At 31.3% G+C, this 20,800-nt stretch overlaps 1 protein-coding gene across 1 annotated transcript in view; it reads left to right on the top strand.

The window, feature by feature from the left end:
• Positions 1-488: 488 nt before the first annotated feature.
• Positions 489-20,800, top strand: part of LOC136037749 (protein ERGIC-53-like) — a 43,372-nt gene continuing 23,060 nt past the window's right edge. The window contains exons 1-4 of the mRNA XM_065720541.1: positions 489-737; positions 6,343-6,399; positions 11,105-11,372; positions 19,368-19,467. Of these exons, the coding sequence (XP_065576613.1) occupies positions 575-737; positions 6,343-6,399; positions 11,105-11,372; positions 19,368-19,467 (588 nt within the window). The 5' untranslated portion in view covers positions 489-574. The remainder of the gene's footprint in view (positions 738-6,342; positions 6,400-11,104; positions 11,373-19,367; positions 19,468-20,800) is intronic.

Below are 20,800 nucleotides of genomic sequence, written 5' to 3'. Positions count from 1 at the left end.
AGCTACTTATAGCATTTGGACGTTTGGGCGTAATCGAAAAACTTCTGCTTGGTCATTTGAATAATGACAAACGGGTCACGGGGCTGAACAATCAAAAGCTTTTTTGTCAAGACTAGTAGCGAAAAGACTTCCTTGTGTTTCAAAGACCTCTCAGTGACGCTGTGAACAGCATCGACCACCTGAATCGTGGATTGGCCAGGCTCAGAATACTTCATCGTTATACTCTGAACGTATGAGAGCTTCTTCAGGGTGTCTTACATCATGTAGCTCATTATTTGATTACGATTTTGAGGCACACATGAATCTGACCAGGTAACCAACTTTCTGATGTCAGGATAGTTAGTAAAAACCTTATCAAGGATAGCACAAAGACCACTGGCAATATCATTTCCACTTCTACCAGCAAGATTCTGACCACAAACAACAACCGTTATCCGATAACCGTTATCAAATACTGAAATCCGTTATCCGTTATCAATCCCATCCGTTGAAATCCGTGAAATATACTAAAGTGCGGTTTGAGGTTTTCACTTTGATTGATGACTGTACTATAACCATAGAGGAAAACGGGAAAATGGAATTGAATTACAAAATATCAAGACTGATCAATTTCTTCATTGTTTTGCAAATTTCATTTTCCCAAAATGTATATAAGCGCTTTGAATATAAGTTTTCCTTTAAACCACCCTATTTGGCCCAGAAAGATGGATCAGTACCATTTTGGCAATACTCAGGAAGTAAGTTTTGTTTTGCTAACTTAGTAGGCTAATATTTTAGCTGATGAGATTTTTCTCTATCTCAGAAAGTAGTTGGATCTCGTGATTAAAATTTGTATGAAAGGACACAGAGCCCAAAATCATATACTATAAGGGCCTTATAAGCTCCTGTTTCACTTTTTTCCCCATGGCCTGGACTATTGGTGATTTCTTGGTTGAGGTTTATTGGCTATTAATGGATTATTCAGGTGTTTAAGAAATAAACTTATCTCTATAGTTAGAATTTCATCCAGAATGCAAATTTAATGGTAAATTTATAGCACTTCATGTAGGCTAGCCTAACTGACTTAGGCATAGGCCTACCAATAAAGTGAACATACCACTAGTTGCCTTTTTTATGCTCTTTACAAATATGATGATCACTTCTACCATAAATTCAAATTTTAGCATTTTTTAACCTAAACTAACTTAATTATAAATAATTTTAGCACTAAGAACATGTAGCATTATTTTTTTGAAAACAATAGAACAAGATTAGGTAAAATTCTAGTAAATTGACTTCTGAGAAAATGTAGCATTATTTTTTTGAAAAAAAATAGAACAAGATTAGGCTACATTGAGAAACATAGGGTAAAATTCAAGTTGATTGACTTTTGGCTATCTTGGAAAGGGGTTAGGTTAGGAAAATGAAACTTTCAGGGATTAGTCTAAAGGCTAAAGTGTGTTGCAGGAAGGTATTTTGAAGTACCCACCTCCACTCCTTCTCCCTCTAGAGGGTCCTGACCTTTAAAAATATGTGTTTTATAAAAGTGAAACCTTGCAAAATAGAACTTATGCTTGAACTAAGTACAACAAAATTGTTTTCAGCTTCACAACTTAACTCAATCATAAGTTATAAGGTTTTAAAGATATACAAATACATTTCCTAAATTTTGAAAAAAAAAAAAACATTAATATGGCTCAGAATCCTACTCAAATAACAGGAATTGCATTTTCAGAACCAAAGGCAGAGAAAATGCAACTGGTAACTGAAAATTAAGGTAAAATGTTGTTTTGTCAAAATTTCAATAGGTATAGACCTGTCATGTAGGCAAATTTCAGGGCCGTCTGGAGGGAGAAGGAGTGAAGCTGGGTACTTCAAAATACTTTCCCAGGATATACTTTAGCCTTTAGACCCATCCCTGAAAGTTTCATTTTCCTAACCTAACCCCTTTCAAAGATAGCCAAAATTCAATCAACTAGAATTTTACCAAACATAGTATTATTTTATGGAAAATGAATGATAACTCACACTTTAATTGAAAATTCATCATTGTTAAGTGCTCAAAAAGAGTTTAAATTTGAATTTGCATTAGAAGTGATTATTGTATTTGTACAGAGCATAAAAAAGCATCAAGTGGCATGTTCCCTTTATTGGTAAGTCAGTTATATGAACTGCTCTAATTTTACCAATTAACTGGCATTTGCATCAGAAATGAACTTTACTTCCATCCCTAGGCCTATACCAATTCATTATATATATTTGTACATTGGTAGGGGATAGGATAAAGGTCAAATATTTATTGTCAGAATGGCATCCTGAATCCAAATTTAACATCCATTTGCATCAGAAATAGATTTTACCCCCACCTCCATAATGTGCATATGTAGACCCTAAAATGGTAGGCTAGGCTATATATAGAGGTGGGGTTAAAGTTCATTTATAACACAAATGAATGGTAAATTTGGATTCAGGATGCAATCCTGAATATCTGTTAATATAAACCTTACCTCACCAGCAAAAACATGGCAAACAAAAAAGTAGGTTAAATTAAAAATAGATTAAAATTCTATTTTAGAGGCTTTTCTATCTTTGAAAGTAGTTGAGTCAATAAAACTCTCATGAATACATCTATGATCTTCTGATACATCTATGTCTGATACATCTATGATCTATGATACATCTTTGGTCTATGACCAGATGACCAAATAAGTAAAAGATTCCTCAAATGTCTGCCATTACTGGCATGGAAATAGAAAACAAGAGGCCAAAAGAAGACATGGCGTATAACATTGAAGTTTGATCTGGAGCCAATTGTAGGGTTCAGAGCCATTCTTGGGATTTTTAACAATGCAAAATCTCTAAAGCAAAATATCTGGAAGAAGACATGTCATTATCTGTTGAGCACCATGATGAGCCTGGGTATGGCTTGAATATTCAACAAGTATGAGTACTTACCTCTGTTCAGTCCTAATTTATAAGCTTTTAAAAATCTATAGAATTATTTCTTAACTTTAGGAAAAAACCTTGATATGGCTTAAAATTCTATTTAGGTTAACAATATATTCTTCTGTCAACCCAATTACAGTTAGTTGCATAGTTGCTACTCCATGAAACTTTAAACGTAGATGCAGATAATGTCTTTTGATTAGGTTTATATTCTCCTCAACATTCCCTAGAAGCTTCAACTTAATGCCAATATTTGTTCTAAAGATAATATAGATATGTGCCTTTATGACATGAATGTACATAGTGAGTTTTAATTTACTTCAACATGGCTGGAAGTTTCAACCAATAACCTTAGTCACTACTTAGATATTACTGGTAGATTCTTTGGACAACCTAGATGCAGGTAATGTCTTGTGATTTAGTCTGAGATCCCTATAATACCCCCTAAAAGTTTAAACATGATATCCCTGGCTGTTCTTGAGATATTGTATGTATACAATTTTGACAACTTGGATACATCACCTTAATCCATCTGAGAGCTTTAAGGTTATCTGGACCTTACATTGTGCTCTTGAGTTGGTCCCAGTCAAACATCCACTATGTCTTCTCCCACTCCTTGTCAAGTTGGCATTTGAAAGACTGAATGGAGGGAGTGCTGGGAGTTGAGTCCCTCTTTTCATTCCTGTGGTTTATGACTCTTCTTGAGAGGTACATTTGATGGATTCTTGATCAGGAGCTTAACTTTGGCAGCTTCTTGGATTTTCTTCTTGTGTGATGATGGCTGGTACTATGGCTGCCAATGAAGAGGGTAGTTTCCCTTTTGAAGTTTGTAAGTCAGTATTCTATTGCTATGCATATGTCTACAAACAATGGTAGGTAGCTTGATTTGATGATTAAAATGTTGTACATGTACATCAGGAAAAGAGTAGAGCCTAGTTACAGTTCCCTGTGGGACCCCACTTATTTCTATGGCCTCATCAGAGTAGATTTCTAGCTTCCTATCTTGAATAAATAGACTTTCTGCTTGCAGTTAGGAGTGAGAAGGATGTTATTGGTCAATCAGATTTGTTATTATTTTGTATGATTTCAATAGGTTTGTTTCAGTATATTTTCATGACTGGAATCCATGCTGCTTAGGCAAGAAAGATCTTGTTGGTGGTTAAATTTTTGAGAATTTGACAGCTGAATCTTAACAACAGCTGAAGTTAGGCTAATAGATCAATAATTCTCAGATTTTTAACAATGACCTTTTTTAATGCTGGCATTATGTTGACTACTTTCCAGTCTGCTGGTAGCTCTCTAGAGGTAAGCTATGTCTGGAAGATTTTTTTTTGGGGGGGAGGGGGTCTGCTATCACTTCTGCAATTTCTTTTAGTATTCTGAGATGTATATTATGAGGTACTAGTGACTTTCTGAAGCCTGACACAAGTGAACTGCTTAACATCAAGCTGCCAGGAAATGAGGAAAGAATACTATTCTAGGAGATTGTTTGTTTTCTAAAGTGAAATGACATAGTTTAGTATGGTTGACATGACCCTAAAACCTGATTCAGTTTGGTTAAGTGGAAGAATAATTGGAAAGAGGAATACAAAGATTTGAAAGAAATAAACCAGCAGATAATTTTTATGAAGACAAAAGAAGGCTGTTTTTAGACTCCAAGTGCTGTTTTTCAAAAGAAGAGGAAGAAGCATAGAACAGTCACACTAGAATGTAGCAGCAATTCTTTGTTTATTTTGGGAATTAGATTTGGGCAAAACTAATATCATAGCTTCATAATGCATGTGACTGCCAGGCTGCCAATCTATATTGTTCTCCCACAAAATCAAATGGTGCTTTTTATAGTTGTAGTACAGTGATCAATGAATATCAAGCATGCAGTTGGGTATGCATTATTTTTATAATACCAATAGTATTGGAGTTTACAACTCCATCCATTAAGTTACAGCCATAAGCTATATACAGTATACTTTGGACCTTAAATACTATACTCCACTAGCAGCATAAGAGTAAATATAATACAGTACTTTTGATAAAATGGTACATATAAGATTATGGAGTATGATATTAATGGCTAGTATATAACCTAACTTCACTTCTTAAGTGGTAGTGGATATATCATACAAGTACCTCAGATAGTTTTGCATACTTGGTATTGATGATGGGCAGAGGGGTAAAATACCAATGGGGGAGCCCAGGCTTTATTGGTTCCTCTTCTAAACATAAAATTCTATAGCTGATCTTGGGATTGTCTGACCACAAACTTGCAAAACATATTTTTTCAATGCTTATGCAAATGTTACTAATACAGCCTAGTATATTTAAGTACAAATATTACTCTTCATAACACTTGCCTTTGATTGAATGTATCTGTGAATTCTGACAACTTTGAAATTCTGCATCCAAAATTGGAGAATGTTTTCCAGGATTAGACTTGAGCTTAAAATCTCAATTAGTGATTAGATTCCACAATTAATTATTGATTATTTAAAATAATTAGCATTGTATCTGGCTAAAATATTCAAGCTAATGACATAATTATTAAGAAAATATAGACAAATATAATGGTAAGAAATCCTATTCTATTTGAATATTCTAAAAAACATGACAAATAGTTTCAAAATTAATTAATTATGATCATAAAAGCCCCCCTCCCCATCTTTCAATGGTGTTTTTATATTCTAACTGAGTACATAACTACAAAAGCCTTTTTGAAGATCTAGCGTCTTAGAAACTAGGATTTCTAAGTCTTTATTGACAAAGAAATTGGTGGTACTTAATATTGTGAATATTTAAAATATAGAAATACTAGAAAAATTGTCATTGTTCAACTGTATTATATCAAAGAAAACAAAAATATATTGCAAAATATGAAGAGTGGAGGTAACCTAAGATAATATGTTTAATATAAATTTTCTGCATATTATAGAGTAAGAATTTTGTCTTGGTAGGCTTTCTTTAGAAGAGACTATAGATAAGAATGATACCTTTTTCTCTATGCCCATCTCTGAATGAAACATTATAACAAAATTTTCTGACATTAGAAAAAGCCAAAATTTTGTTATTATTGTGTTTCCTTTAGAAGAGACTATAGATAAGAATTACTCTTGCTTCTCTATGCCCTTCTCTGAAGTAAACACTGAAAGCCTATTTAGAGTAAAGCCAAGATAGCTAGTCTCTATGAGAGGCAAAGCTGGCATAGCTTTTTATAGCTGTATAAAAGATGACATTTTCACTTCTTCATTGTAGTCTATTACTCTAGGGGAAATTTTTTTGTTATGCAGTCCCCAGATTAGTGGGACTAACTTTGCTTTTGATTGCAAGTATTGATGAAAAGTTATATTTCTTGTCTAAATTTGCTACTCTCTTATTATGATCTATTTTAAATATATTTGTAATGATTGTCATTTTCTATTATAGATGCCATTGCTAATGAAGAAATGCTGAGGGTAACTCCTTCTTTAAAGAGTCAAAGTGGTAAGTGATCAACTGATATTCCTCCTTGTTATGCAGTTTTGTGATTCTATATTGTTTGTTATGTATATGGTGGGCTATAATCTATAATTAATTAATTTTTATGAAGTTAAGTTTGCCCAAACAAGATCATATCTGGGGGTTGGGATTTGACCTCCCTTGAAATGTTTGTCTGAGTTGTAAAAATGTAACAAAAACAAATATAAACCTTTTTAATGTATTTTAAGTTTTTTGTAACCCTCCCTCCCCCACTGCCCTGAAAAATTCTAGATACGTTCTTGGGTCCCAGACTGGGTGGTATAGATTACTGACGCAATATCTCATGGGCAGCCCACCTCATATACAGAATAATTTCTGTTTGTTTTTCAGTTTTAATGTTGTGCCTTAGTTCTAGTTGAAAAAAATGTTTTTATTTAGTTTGTGACTGTTTTTCAAATTATGCAAGGAAATCCCTTTCTCTTTTACCCCTCCCCCTGGTGAAACTTTCCCTTTGAAAATTCCTCCTAAAAGGTTAAAAAACTTGTTTTTTAACCTTAAAATTTGAATTTGTTAAAGTTGCATTTAGTTTAAGACACATAAATTAAATTAGTGCTCATTTTTTTATGATAAATAGGGTTTTATTTGTTTAGGATTGAAGGCTGAGGCTAATTTTGGCCCAACTCACTGAGTCTTCTAACGTCTTTTTTCTTTTTTTTTACAATTATTTTTTCCTTTTTTTATAATCTCCATCTCCCTTCCCAGGAGAAGAAATTGAATTTTGTCTTCCAAATTGTTTCTTTTTTTGTTATATACTTTCTGCAAACGCACTCTCTCAATGTATACCACAGCTTATATAGACACCAGTTGTGCAAACATTTTTTAGAAGCAACAGATAGCTATCGTCGCTACATCGACGATAGAGCCAAGATCTTTCCGCGCTGATTGGCTGTGGGAGCACTGGAGGTTAACGTCTAGTCTAAAGATGTGTGTTGAAATCCTACTATGGGCAAGATACAACTCCGCGCAACTAGTGTCTATATAGGCTGTGATGTAAACACAACAACAGTTATCAAGAGACTGGAGGTTGATTCCATGACCTCTGGTACTGGCAACTGGTGTCAATATAGGCTGTGATGTAAACACAACAGCAGTCATCAAGAGACTGGAGGTTGATTCCATGACCTCTGGTACTGGCAACTGGTGTCAATATAGGCTGTGATGTAAACACAACAGCAGTCATCAAGAGACTGGAGGTTGATTCCATGACCTCTGGTACTGGCAACTGGTGTCAATATAGGCTGTGATGTAAACACAACAACAGTTATCAAGAGACTGGAGATTGATTCCATGACCTCTGGTACTGGCAACTGGTGTCAATATAGGCTGTGATGTAAACACAACAGCAGTCATCAAGATACTGGAGGTTGATTCCATGACCTCTGGTACTGGCAACTGGTGTCAATATAGGCTGTGATTTAAACACAACAGCAGTCATCAAGAGACTGGAGGTCGAGTGCGTAACTGTGTGTTTAGTTCCACTTTCTCAGCAGAGGTGTTAAAAAAACGATCGTTCATTTTATCTATCTTTTACTATAGTGACATTTTGACTATAGTATCCAGGGGGGTTGAACCCCATACATTTTTGATACGTTTAAATAAATAAAAATAAACTGTAGTGACTATAGTGCATTGTTACTGCCGGCTTGTTTTCACTGCCCAATGTGTACATTGCAGTACTATCCTGTACACCTCTAACTGTTTCTTGAAAAATAAAATTGTTGCTAATATCATCATGAACAGCAGTAACGTGATGCTGAGTAGAATGAAGAATTGTGTTATTGACTATATAACATTTTATTATGTTTTTTTTTATAATTCTTTCCTGTTTTATTCATGTGAAGGTGAGATTTAATTTGAAATTGAGATTAAAATGTTTCAAACATAACTTTTTTTATTGTACTTTTTAGTCCTACTTAACAAATGGCTTTGGCAATTAACCTCTGTGAAAATGAGATTAAAGGAATAGTAACACATGGTTTAATTTGAAATATTACTTGCCTTTAATTTCATCAGCAACACCAGCAATATGGTGGCATTTCAAATTAGAAAACTAAGGACAGCTTTAGAATCTAGCTAAGATTATGTGATATTTAGCTATTTATCAGATGAGATTAAGAAGTATGGTAAAAAAAAAATGATGCAATGGCAAAAACGGTGCAATTGTTTGTGGTAAAAACAATTTTATAAGTTTCAGTATTGTTTTCTTTTACATCCCATCTGATATTATCCATCCGCTTCCATGAAAATAGCAGACGGATTTACAAGCCTCTAAGAAAAAGAAGAAAAAAGGCTTGTAATTTCACTCAATCATAAAGACGTATGTCTAGAACAAAGTGTAGGGTCTAGAACAAAGGTTTTTTTTTCAGTAAATAAGTGTATATTTATCTTAAAGAGCTCCAATATTCAGTATTTATTCTAGTAATATCAATGTTTCATCTTATTCTTTTAAAGAATAACCTATCACTGGTAGTCTTTGGCATAGGCAGTATATCCGAGAATATTGTTTAGTTAGTAAAATAAGGTAATAAATAATCTCTTGAAATCAGTTTGAAACAAAAATGTAAAACAAGAAAAAAGTCAATATATATCACAAATTTTTGGGATTTTTCTAGGAAATAGAATAAGAAATAGTTGTTTTCCTTTATTTTTCCTCCATATTTCCATTGAAACACTTGACATGAAAAGAACGAATTTCATGAGTAATTAAAAATGATATTTTTTTCATTTAAGTTTTACTTTGGAGTAATTGTCATATGCTACATGAAGTCTTGTTAAATTGTCAACCCAATTCAAAAGTAAAATAAAGAAGAAAACTACATATGTTTGTCACATGATACATCTAGTTTCTGCGGATGACTTCGATAGGGGGTGGAAGTGACTACCCACTAAGCTTTTCCAGAGAAAAAAAAAAACAGAGAAAAACTTTCATAATTTGTTTGCTGGTGACCAAACTGGTCATATTGTTTCACTCCCGCTTGTTTGTTATTATTTATATCAAACTGTTATAGTTTCAGATACTCTTCTTTTATTTTTTAGGGGCAGGGGAGGCTTTAGAGTTTAGAGTATTATTGCTTTTTTTGCTGTTTGAAATTTGTTTTTGTTTTTCCTTCTCATGTGATGATTCATAAAATTTGTATTAAATTGTTTTTTATTCCAGTAATTGCATATAAGGTGCCAAAATTGTGATTTTAGTCAACAGACTTGTCTTCAACCCCCTCGACGATGACCCCAATTTGTGTAAATGGCCCATTAAAAAAAAACTAGAGGATTTTTAGTAGATTGATGAGATTTTTGCACTTAGATAAGATAATATAATATTTATTTTCAAAAGACTATCACAAGCTCTATAGAGCCGAATTCGCTTTATATGTCAGTAAAAGCTAAGAAAAAAAAAATCAAAACAGTACATTAAGTCAAACACTTAAAATTAAAAGGAATTAAAAAAGCAAAATCATCAAAGATAAAGGGCAAATCAGTAAACTTAACAATTAAATTACGAAAACATTGCAGTAAAACAAAAAAGAATAAAAACGGCCATAGAGGAAATCCTTTATGCATGTATTTTGTCTTACTGTTCAGCTTTGTGAATTTGTTGTTTTATCAAGGATTATTTTATTGCCATGTTAACAGTTCCAACAGTCAAACAATCGTACCAGGTAAAATTCACCAGACCTGGATATAAGGCCCCATGAACCATTTGTTAAAATTATTACAAAATGAAGTGATATATAAGACAAATTGTATTTGCAAGATCATCTTCCTGTGATAGTAAATTTTGAGCATTGCTTTGGGACATAATGTCTGAGTAAAATGTAAAAAAAAAAATAACATCCAAAAACATCCAATTAATAGCCTATAAGTTTTTCAGCTGGTGAATCAGCATGTCCTTAAGTGAAAAATTGCATATTGATCCCCTTAACCTATATAGCCCTACATAGCCCTTCTATTGGCATTCAAATGTAAAAAAACATCAATAACAGCCATCTTAAGAATTGGTCTTAAACTGATACTGGGGAATATCCAAAATTAAGATATTCGTTTTTTTTGTTATATGTTAATAGTTTAAAATAGTAAATTTGTAGATCAAGTTTAGATAATTATCACATAAGTAAATATAACTAGGTAAATGGTACAACAAAAAGAAAGTAAGATAAAAGCTAAATAAACAAGCTGTGAAAAAAAACGAGGTAATTTCACATGGATTTTCTTGAAACAAATAAAGACTCCTATTTTAAGCAAGTGGTACCTAATCTGAGGTATTTTTTTTTTTTTTCTTAGTTTCATTTTATCTTTTATTAAGTTTAACTTTACCTATGTTCGAATGGCTTAAAGTAGACTAGAAATCTACAGGTTGAGCAGTTACAAGTTGAAGCACAAACACTTTTGGTTCTATTTGATGCAGAAATGTGTCAAAAGTCTAGAGATTTTATGAGGAAAAAAAATACCAACGACATCAATTTAACAGCCATTTTGAAATTTTATCTTGAAGTGACTCTAGGCTATATCAAACATGGCTATAGCTACATATGCTATATATATATATATATATATATATATATATATATATATATATATATATATATATATATATATATATATATATATATATATGGCCTGGCTTACCTGGTTTATAGCTAAATATTGAATGTTTAAAATAGTATATTTGCAGGTCAAGTTTGGACAAAGAATAGTGTCAACTTTGACTGGTGGGAAGTTGAGATGATTTTTCGCGTAACAGGCCGGGGCAGGATTGGTGCAGATGGATTAGCATTCTGGTACACAGAAGAAAGGGGCACTCCTGGACCTGTCTTTGGCTCTAATGATATGTGGAAGGGATTGGGAATCTTTTTTGATTCATTTGATAATGACAATAAGCACAACAATCCTTATATAATGGCCATGGTTAATGATGGAACCAAAGTATATGACCATAAAAAGTAAGTTTTGTGGTTAAGACGGCGTAATTTTTTGATGCTATGTTATCGCTAAGGGAGGTAGGTTTATCGTTAGCATCTGGGTATTTCTTCTATTAAAGGTAGGTAGGTAGGTAGGTTTTTATTTTTATCCAAAATATAAACATAAATAAAAATGACACCACTAATAAATTATTGCAGCAAAAAGAAAGTTCTAAGGACTTGTGCTGCAATTATTTTGTAAAGAAAATAATTCTTACAGTTTTTAATCGGTAATTTTCAAATGATTTTCCTTTTTTTGTCTGAGAAATACCCTGCATTAAAGTGGGGAGTGAAGTGGGGGCTAGAGTGCTCTGCATCATTTTCATGGTGATTTATTCCAATGATCTTAAATCTTTGCCGTCACTAAGGGTCACATTGACATTTTTCCACTTTTAAAATTGACCAAAAACCTTTTTAAGATTTTTTTATTTGTATTTTTCTGTCACACTTTAACTGTGTTAAAATTATATTAAGTGTGATAACACACAGAAATCACACTTTTAAAATAATTGCCAAAAACTTTTTCAGCTGGTAAATTAGCATGTCTTTAGATGGAAAATTGTATTTTGATCCCCTTGACCTATATAGTCCTACAGATCATCCTTTTGAGAACAGCTTAGCACAGGATTTTTGGAAATTATCTCAAATAATTTCTGAGACCACACTGGCTAATCATGAAAAAACTCAAAATCGTGAAGAAGAGAAAACATACATGGAAATATAAAAAATCATACCTTAAAACAAACACAAAACTAACATGACCCTTACTGAGTAACTGTGAAAGGGTAACCCAAAGGATGGCCCTTTTAAGGGTAACTCGGTGTTACCCTTTTATCGTTGCTCTGAAAGGGTCATCTTATTTTAGTTTCGTTTTAAGATTTAGTTTTATTTTATTTTTATTAGTATTACTTTGTACTGAGGACGGTCAAGTGGATGTCCTGACCGAAATATTCGCACTTTTAATTTTTTTTTTTTTTTTGCTTGCTGCTAAATTAAAATTAATTTTTAATTTAAATTAATTAATTTTAATTAAATTAATTTAAACTAAATTAATTTTTAAAATTTAAAAAAAACTAATTTTTCTGCTGGTTGCTATTGTCCTCATTTTCTCTTCTTCACGATTTTATGTTTTGAAATTATCTCAGAAACGTGAAAATGTCAGATGTAATCCTTAGGTGTGACAAACAATTCCCAATGATATTTAGTTCTGTTTCTTTTTTGTGTTCGCAGGTTTCACGTTTGTATTTAAGAATATGTAAGTAGTTAATATCAGGAAAATAAATCGTTGATCAGAAGCCAATTTGTACTGTAAAGAAAGCTCTTAAACGGATGGAGATACCAGGAAAGGGGGTGTATTTTAATGACTGAAATTTTAAATGAGGGTTAAGAAATGTACTATCGTTTCTTTCTATATTTTTTTTTTACTTTCAAGACACAACAAAAGCCTTTCAGCGATTGAGAAAACGAGGGGTGCCTTGTTTTTGGGAATATCTAAACTGCTAATTATCTTGAAATATACGATATAGCCTTATTTACCGTATTTACATAAAGCCTTATTAGTCTTATTTACCGTAAAGCCTTATTTTCCCTTATTTACCGTAAGATACGCAAAATTGATACAACTGGTTGAGGTTAATATACATTTTAAACCCATAAATATATTTGAGCATGCTCAGTTTATTGGGATGGCCTATAAATAATATTTAGCTAAAAATGCTATGATCGCTTTTGGATTAGTAAAGCTGCAGGGAAAGTTCAAGAACTCCTACATTGAATGTATAGAAGAAATATACTAAAGGTGATTTTGCTCTCTAAACATCATTACTTGTCTGAATTTAATGTTTTTTCTTTTAAAAGTATATTCTATTCAACACTATTATATCTCATTTTCAGTATTCCGCCGAAAAATCTATAGGGGAGGATACATCCCCGATTGACTAGATAATTAATTCTATGTAAAGGCCTTAATCAATGATGAACAAGCTTGGTCTTGATAAACCAATCGAAACTCAATTAAACTTCTATTTACTTTTCGCTCTTGGACAGAGGGGGGATTAAATCTTCTAGAAAGTTTAAAAAAACTCAGATAGGTTATTTAAAATTTTCTCCCATGAAATTTTTAAGAATGCTAATTCCGCCTACTAGTGGCTTTTCCCCAATATAAGACTAAAAAGGCAAAGTTTTTCCTGCAAAGACTAAAATTTCTAATGTATTTTACTGAAAACTGAATTTTCACTACTAACTTTAACGAACTAGGACTTCGTTTATATTACGTTGAAAACTAATGATATTGCTTAATTTGAAAGTGTTGTTTTGCTAATCAATCCCATAAACATTTGAAAGGAGCATATTTGTTGCATGCAGGCCTGCTACTGCGTGTCTGTTTGTTTTTAAAACATTTTTCACTGAAAAGAAGGGTTCTAATTTGCCATGGGGCAAGGGGAAGCAACTGCCCCTCTCAGACCTCCCACCAGACTATAATTCTCTTTGCTAAAGTTTAGTTTCTTCAAAAATCTTGTAAAAGCTAAGGTAAGCCTGCATAATTCAAGCATCCACGGAAACAGGTCAGTTTTCTTTAGTGTATCTTAACCTTTATGGTGCTCTGTTGCTCATTTTTCAGTTTTTACTGCTAACATCATGGGAGTTAGTAAAATTAGCTCCAATTTTGCCTTCCCCCCCCCCCCCAGAATTTTAGCCTGATTTGTTCTGACAAGGTATCGGAGACGGCAGTTATCAGAAATACAAAGAATTGATAGAATGTACAATATTTACTACATTTACTAATGACAACTCCCCCCCCTCGAAATGTTTGTCTGACCCGTAAGAACTAAGAAAATGAACATATACCAATTTTTGTGTTTTCTAAAGTTTACGCTTAAGAAAATTGACAACTCAAATTGTATTAAAAATACCTTTATATGCGGTTTCGGCAACTCAAATTGACAACTCAAATTGTATTAAAAATACCTTTATATGCGGTTTATTAGTAATATCGGTTCGGTAGTAGGGGTAGTAATGGTTATAATAAGGTTTCGGTAGTAATGGGTGCCAAGTTTAAAAAAAGGGCAAGTTTAAAAGTTTAGAAAATCAGCCAAAAAAAAACCCAACTAAATACACATAGCCCCGATTAAATTAACGATGTGCAGATTCCTTCGAACGTGTATTAGTTTCTGGGAATCAATGGTTTGTTATTATTTAAATTTTCACAGACGAAAAACGCTCTCAAAATTGATATATATATATATATATATATATATATATATATATATATATATATATATATATATATATATATATATATATATATATATATATATATATATATATATATATATACATATATATATATATATATATATATATATATATATATATATATATATATATATATATATATATATATATATATATATATATATATATATATATATATATATATATATATATATATATATATATATATACATATATATATATATATATATATATATATATATATATATATATATATATATATATATATATATATAGCTGCAAGAAATTGTTTCTGAATGGTGCTTCAGAAACTGTTTCTGAAGTGAGAACATTCATTCGTCCAGTATTCATTCTGACTTCGTTCAGTATTCATTCAGACTTCGTCCATAGTTTTAAAGATCTATATTCACGATTCAGTTTTGAGACTTTACGAAAATGTGGACTGCTTAAAAAACAGTGGTTTTTATGGCACTTGGTATTAACCAAGTGACATATAGCAATCGCAAATTCCGTCGGTCTGTCGGTCCCGGTTTTGCTACTTTAGGCATATATATATATATAGGCATTATATATATATATATATATATATATATATATATATATATATATATATATATATATATATATATATATATATATATATATATATATATATATATATATATATATATATATATATATATATATATATATATATATATATATATATATATATATATATATATATATATATATATATATATATATATATATATATATATATATATATATATATATATATATATATATATATATATATATATATATATATATATATATATATATATATATATATATATATATATATATATATATATATATATATATATATATATATATATATATATATATATATATATATATATATATATATATATATATATATATATATATATATATATATATATATATATATATATATATATATATATATATATATATATATATATATATATATATATATATATATATATATATATATATATATATATATATATATATATATATATATATATATATATATTCAATTTTGAGAGCGTTTTTCGTCTGTGAAAATTTAAATAATAACAAACCATTGATTCCCAAAAACTAATACACGTTCGAAGGAATCTGCACATCGTTAATTTAATCGGGGCTATGTGTATTTAGTTGGGTTTTTTTTTGGCTGATTTTCTAAACTTTTAAACTTGCCCTTTTTTTAAACTTGGCACCCATTACTACCGAAACCTTATTATAACCATTACTACCCCTACTACCGAACCGATATTACTAATAAACCGCATATAAAGGTATTTTTAATACAATTTGAGTTGCCGAAACCGCATATAAAGGTATTTTTAATACAATTTGAGTTGTCAATTTTCTTAAGCGTAAACTTTAGAAAACACAAAAATTGGTATATGTTCATTTTTCTTAGTTCTTACGGGTCAGACAAACATTTCGAGGGGGGGAGTTGTTATTAGTAAATGTAGTAAATATTGTACATTCTATCAATTCTTTGTATTTCTGATAACTGCCGTCTCCGATACCTTGTCAGAACAAATCAGGCTAAAATTCTGGGGGGGGGGGAAGGCAAAATTGGAGCTAATTTTACTAACTCCCATGATGTTAGCAGTAAAAACTGAAAAATGAGCAACAGAGCACCATAAAGGTTAAGATACACTAAAGAAAACTGACCTGTTTCCGTGGATGCTTGAATTATGCAGGCTTACCTTAGCTTTTACAAGATTTTTGAAGAAACTAAACTATATATATATATATATATATATATATATATATATATATATATATATATATATATATATATATGTATATATATATATATATATATATATATATATATATATATATATATATATATATATATATATATATATATATATATATATATATATATATATATATATATATATATATATATATATATATATATATATATATATATATTATATATATATATATATATATATATATATATATATATATATATATATATATATATATATATATATATATATATATATATATATATATATATATATATATATATATATATATATATATATATATATATATATATATATATATATATATATATATATATATATATATATATATATATATATATATATATATATATATATATATATATATATATATATATTCAATTTTGAGAGCGTTTTTCGTCTGTGAAAATTTAAATAATAACAAACCATTGATTCCCAGAAACTAATACACGTTCGAAGGAATCTGCACATCGTTAATTTAATCGGGGCTATGTGTATTTAGTTGGGTTTTTTTTTGGCTGATTTTCTAAACTTTTAAACTTGCCCTTTTTTTAAACTTGGCACCCATTACTACCGAAACCTTATTATAACCATTACTACCCCTACTACCGAACCGATATTACTAATAAACCGCATATAAAGGTATTTTTAATACAATTTGAGTTGTCAATTTGAGTTGCCGAAACCGCATATAAAGGTATTTTTAATACAATTTGAGTTGTCAATTTTCTTAAGCGTAAACTTTAGAAAACACAAAAATTGGTATATGTTCATTTTCTTAGTTCTTACGGGTCAGACAAACATTTCGAGGGGGGGGAGTTGTCATTAGTAAATGTAGTAAATATTGTACATTCTATCAATTCTTTGTATTTCTGATAACTGCCGTCTCCGATACCTTGTCAGAACAAATCAGGCTAAAATTCTGGGGGGGGGGGGAAGGCAAAATTGGAGCTAATTTTACTAACTCCCATGATGTTAGCAGTAAAAACTGAAAAATGAGCAACAGAGCACCATAAAGGTTAAGATACACTAAAGAAAACTGACCTGTTTCCGTGGATGCTTGAATTATGCAGGCTTACCTTAGCTTTTACAAGATTTTTGAAGAAACTAAACTTTAGCAAAGAGAATTATAGTCTGGTGGGAGGTCTAAGAGGGGCAGTTGCTTCCCCTTGCCCCATGGCAAATTAGAACCCTTCTTTTCAGTGAAAAATGTTTTAAAAACAAACAGACACGCAGTAGCAGGCCTGCATGCAACAAATATGCTCCTTTCAAATGTTTATGGGATTGATTAGCAAAACAACACTTTCAAATTAAGCAATATCATTAGTTTTCAACGTAATATAAACGAAGTCCTAGTTCGTTAAAGTTAGTAGTGAAAATTCAGTTTTCAGTAAAATACATTAGAAATTTTAGTCCTGACCGGTATTAAGCCTCTTATTTACCTTTTAAATCAATCTATCTATTCATAGAATTTTGTTAGAGCTCCTACCATATGATCTCTTGGCTCTTAGCTCTTCTTGCCTCATCACAAGTGCCATATGAGCTCTTAGCTCTTGTTCAAATAGTGGTTTTCAGGTATGAATAGGCCTTAAACGGGGCTATGGGTGGATGTTTTTATTTTGTTGTCCTATGTACTTTTAAGAGCTTGATATAAAAAGAACTGTCATGGGGATTGGCTGCTCCCTCCGTTGCAACGGTCTCGCATCGGCAACGTTTTCAAATCTTTGCCTTATATCAACTTCGATAAGTAGGCTGTGCATCTACCATGGTTGCAAGGGGTAACGGGGAATCGGGGATCGATTCTTGAGAGGGAGCTTGAGAAACGGCTACCGCATCCAAGGAAAGGAGCAGGTTCCCTTGCACTTGCTGTATAAAAACATTAAAAACCAGGACTGGGGGGTGTTTTATGTAGAGTGCCACACAGTCCTGGTTTACTTAATTTGCCACATTATCCTGCTTCGCTGTAGCACCTCACTAGACTTCGTCTGGTTCAATTTAGCAGTTTGGTTTCGTTTTTCAATCTAAAATTGTTAAATAAGACTAATTTTTTGATTATAGAGATGGATCATCTCAACAGATCGCTGGGTGTCTTCGAGACTTCGGGAACAAGCCTTTCCCAGTTCGTGCTAAGATAAAGTACTATAAGAATACTTTGACAGTAATTTAGAAGTTTGGTTTCATCGTTCAATCTAAAATTGTTAAATAAGACTAATTTTTTGATTATAGAGATGGATCATCTCAACAGATCGCTGGGTGTCTTCGAGACTTCGGGAACAAGCCTTTCCCAGTTCGTGCTAAGATAAAGTACTATAAGAATACTTTGACAGTAATTTAGCAGTTTGGTTTCATCTTTCAATCTAAAATTGTTAAATAAGACTAATTTTTGATTATAGAGATGGATCGTCTCAACAGATCGCTGGGTGTCTTCGAGACTTCAGGAACAAGCCTTTCCCAGTTCGTGCTAAGATAGAGTAATATAAGAATGCTTTGACAGTAATTTAGCAGTTTGGTTTCATTTTTCAATCTAAAATTGTTAAATAAGACTACTTTTTTGATTATAGAGATGGATCATCTCAACAGATCGCTGGGTGTCTTCGAGACTTCGGGAACAAGCCTTTCCCAGTTCGTGCTAAGATAAAGTACTATAAGAATACTTTGACAGTAATTTAGAAGTTTGGTTTCATCTTTCAATCTAAAATTGTTAAATAAGACTAATTTTTGATTATAGAGATGAATCGTCTCAACAGATCGCTGGGTGTCTTCGAGGCTTCAGGAACAAGCCTTTCCCAGTTCGTGCTAAGATAGAGTAATATAAGAATGCTTTGACAGTAATTTAGCAGTTTGGTTTCATTTTTCAATCTAAAATTGTTAAATAAGACTACTTTTTTGATTATAGAGATGGATCATCTCAACAGATCGCTGGGTGTCTTCGAGACTTCAGGAACAAGCCTTTCCCAGTTCGTGCTAAGATAGAGTACTATAAGAATGCTTTGACAGTAAGTGGTTAGTTATGTTTTTTAAAGCTAAGTTTGGAATTCTAGTGGTAAGATACTCCAACTGAGGAATAGTTTAGTATAGTGTGTACAAATCATTAAAACGTAACGAATTAGATAAAATTGATCATTATACTAATGAAATTACTAATGAGTTATTTTTAAATAGAAAAATTATCAAAGTTAATTAAAGTTTAATCATTAAAATTAATTAAGTAAAAATAACTAAAAGTAAATTAATTTAAATTTTAGCAACTAAATAATTGAATTACATAAAATAGTTTTATAAAATAAAAACAGAATATATATAAACATAGTTGTCACAAGTTCAGCAGCACCGAAACACGAATTTTTAAATTTGTATTATTTTTTATCTTGTGTTTTGAAACTACTCTGCCCACCTCCTCGCCATTTACTGTCGATGAAATAGCACTCGGGGATCCATGGGAACAACTTCTGAAAGCTCTATCCACCAGTGCAATCACAACCCCACGGTCACAAAATTTTACATTGGAGGAGAATTCAATTCTCTTTAGTTTTGATGTGGTTTCCATGTATTCAAATTGTAATGTGAAAATGTACGAAGATATATTAAGGATTAAATTACAAAAGCACTTTGATTTGATACAAGATGTGACCATGGCTAGTTTGGAGATAGAAGTCATTATGAAGTTGGTTATCCTTGCAAATAAATATTCTCTATATTTTGGTTTTGAGGTGAATTTTACACCTCAAATATTTTACACCTACAAATAGATACATAGGGCAAAGAAATGAAACTTTTCGGCCTATTTAATTTTGTACACTGTGAAACTCCAATAACCCTATTGTTGTGTTTGATGTGTCTATTTTTTATTATTTTATCAATGAATTTAATTGGGTAACTATTACAAAATAAAATATCCCTCAAGTACAGTAATTCAGAATCTAAGGACTCCCGGGAACAAATTCTGAAAGCTCTATAAACTAGTGCAATCACAACCCCTGGTTTCACTAAAATAGGGTGGCAAGAATGAATGTTCAAATACTTATCGCTGTGTGTAGGCTTTCTGTATATCGAGACCAGTTTACATTTTTATCAAAACTGTTTAAATGTTTATGGAAAAGGTCTAAGGACTCTAAGCCTACAAAAGCATTTTGATTTGATACCAAGTGTGTCCATGGCTAGTTTGGAGATTGAAGTCATTATGAAGTTGGTTATCCTTGCAAATAAATATTCTCTATATTTTGGTTTTGAGGTGAATTTTACAAACAGGTGTTTGGTTTGGCTATGGGGGCATCTCTTTCTCCTTTGTTGGCAAATCACTTCATGGACTCTTGAAACCTCCGCTATACA

The sequence above is a fragment of the Artemia franciscana genome, chromosome 17 (genome assembly GCF_032884065.1).
Source record: "Artemia franciscana chromosome 17, ASM3288406v1, whole genome shotgun sequence".
NCBI lineage: Eukaryota > Metazoa > Arthropoda > Branchiopoda > Anostraca > Artemiidae > Artemia > Artemia franciscana.
Note: the sequence above shows the minus strand (reverse complement) of the source record. Positions and strands in the feature narration are given on the sequence as shown.